This window comes from Austrofundulus limnaeus, unplaced genomic scaffold (assembly GCF_001266775.1).
Source record: "Austrofundulus limnaeus strain Quisiro unplaced genomic scaffold, Austrofundulus_limnaeus-1.0 Scaffold652, whole genome shotgun sequence".
In the NCBI taxonomy this organism is placed as follows: domain Eukaryota; kingdom Metazoa; phylum Chordata; class Actinopteri; order Cyprinodontiformes; family Rivulidae; genus Austrofundulus; species Austrofundulus limnaeus.
In genome coordinates this window covers 206,702-209,038 of record NW_013953054.1, presented here as the reverse complement: position 1 = coordinate 209,038, position 2,337 = coordinate 206,702, and the positions used below count along the sequence as shown (strand labels likewise).

General features: G+C 47.5%; 1 protein-coding gene across 1 annotated transcript in view; it reads right to left on the bottom strand.

Annotated features, from left to right (window-relative positions):
* Positions 1–1,783, bottom strand: part of LOC106531582 (secreted frizzled-related protein 1) — a 17,902-nt gene extending 16,119 nt beyond the window's left edge. Inside the window, exon 1 of the mRNA XM_014027486.1 lies at positions 1,103–1,783. Within this exon, the coding sequence (XP_013882940.1) occupies positions 1,103–1,616 (514 nt within the window). The 5' untranslated portion in view covers positions 1,617–1,783. The remainder of the gene's footprint in view (positions 1–1,102) is intronic.
* Between the last annotated feature and the right edge of the window lie 554 nt (positions 1,784–2,337).

The window sequence follows — 2,337 nt, the reverse complement described above, 5'->3', positions numbered from 1 at the left end:
CCCCCACCCACCCACCAGGCCTGAAACAACAACCCATTTAATCACAACTGGGTTGATTTTAACACGGAAACAAAAGGCCTGCTTTCTTTATCAGCTGGCAGCCAGCTCAGGTTTAACTCAGGTTGACTTGTTTTACATTCTCATCCCAGCAGATTCTAATGAAACAGACTAGCTCTGAAATAAAATCTGATTATTTAAATGATTCAATACACTTTACAACTGAGACGTCGGTTCAACAAGCAGCTCGACAAACTCATTTTTAGTTGAAATCTTTTACTGACCAAGTTCAGAAACAACAGAGAAAACAGGATTTTCATGAAACCAGCGTAAAAATGCAAAATGACGACTAAATGAGTAGTTTTAGTAACTTTAAATCCACAAACCTGAATAATATTTACATTGAAAGAGGTTGTTTTTTGGATGTTTGATGAGCTGCTTCCTGTTGGTTCAGCTCTGAACTTTTCACTAAATGATTTTAAAATAAAGTTTTACTAACAGTCTGCTCCTTTTCTGACATGATGCTTTTCTTATATCAGGAGAAAAGGCACCATGTTGTGTTTAAAATGCTGTAAAACAATAACAAAGTTCAGATCTACTGTCATTAAATCATTCAGACATTTATTCTAACAAACAGAAGATGTGTCGGAGAACATTTTTAGTTGTCTTAATTAAATGTTCAGTGTTGGACAGACTTATACAATACATTTAACAAATACAAATSTAAAATGTTTGAAGAATTTGATTTTTCTGTCAAGATGAAGCCAGAAACTTGTTTTCACTGTGGGAAGGTGGGATTTTCTTCTTTTTTTCTGTTTTTTTTTATATCATTCATGAGGAAAATGTCTTCAGTAAAACTCAAGAATCAGTCTTTAAATGTTTTCCATCCTGACCTGCCTCTGAGCAGATGTTATGCTTTATATCCAGAACCACTGCCGGACTCAGGACTGATCCTGGACCAGATCTACAGACTGGACCTCTTTAAGAACTGAACAGAGAAGGAGCTTCTGGCTTTGGACCACAGGAGCCAACGAGATAATATGTTGGAAATGATGCGTTTATATAAACTGCACTACCACACGCACGCGCGCGCACACCGGCTCACCTGTGGGCGTGCCCTCCGTGCCGTTGGCCGCTGACATGGAGATGCAGACTTCCCCCTGGGGAAACTTGTCGCAGGTGAGCATCTCGGGCCAGGGGTAGCCGAACACCTGCATGATGGGGATGCAGCCGTCCCGGACCGCCTCGCAGAGCCAGCGGCACGGGTAGATGGGCCGGTCCAAACACACCGGGGCGAAGAGCGCGCACAGGAAGATCTGCGTGTCCGGGTGGCAGTTCTTGTGCACCAGCGGGACCCAGCTGCTGGCCTGCTGCTTCACCTCGTCCATCGTCTCGTGCTCCAGCAGGTTCGGCAGCAGCATCCTGCTGTAGCCCACTCCGTAGCAGAGCCGCAGGTCCAGCGGGATGTCCACGCACTGAGGCTGCCTCCCGTAGCTGCTGCGCCCCCCGGTGTAGTGGTCGAAATCCCACGGGTCCACGTACTCTGCTGCCCCGCAGGCTGACAGCAGCGCCGCGGTCACAGCCAGCCGGACCACCCTGCACACCCACTCAGACCTCATGTTGAACCGAACCGAACCGAACCGAACCGAACCGGAGGAGGAACTCAGAGAAGCCGTGCAGCAGGACCCGCTCCTCCTGGACTCTTGGAGGTAAAGATCTCTGCAGGAGCAGAGCTGGAAACAAGGGGGGCCTGAAAAGTCCTCCCGACCAATCAGAAGACAGCTCGGCCTCCTGGCTCTGCTGTCACTCCCAGCCCATAATAACCCGCGTGAAAAAAAAAAAAAACATTTCAGTTTATTTGTAGTAAAAACGAGGAAACAGAACAAAAAGACAGGTTAACTTCTGGATGTTCGTTCATTTTCAGATCAAAGTTATCAAAGTGGAAGACAACTAGAACATTTCTGTCAAAACTTCTGTCTCCTGTAAACCTTCCTCAAAGCTGCTTTATGTAGTTTCTTGAAAACCCAAAAACTTAGAAAAATTTTGAACAGATACCACCTTCTAGACCCTCCCCCTGCTCTCAGCTCCCCTTCCTAAGCTCCTCCCCCACAGCAGGGCCCAGAGTCGGGAGCGCGCACGCTTGTAAACAGGAGGTGAGCCACACCTTAAACGGCTCGACACACGGGGAGCGACAAACTACAGCGATTAACGGCTGTCATCGCAGCCAGGGTGAAACCCGACACATGGGACGCGATAGCGATCGCAGCGTTGTGAATCGCGCTTTCAGGTCGCTTGTGTTCACAACATTTGATTGGTTCTTGACTCTGAAGGGGGGTGTGC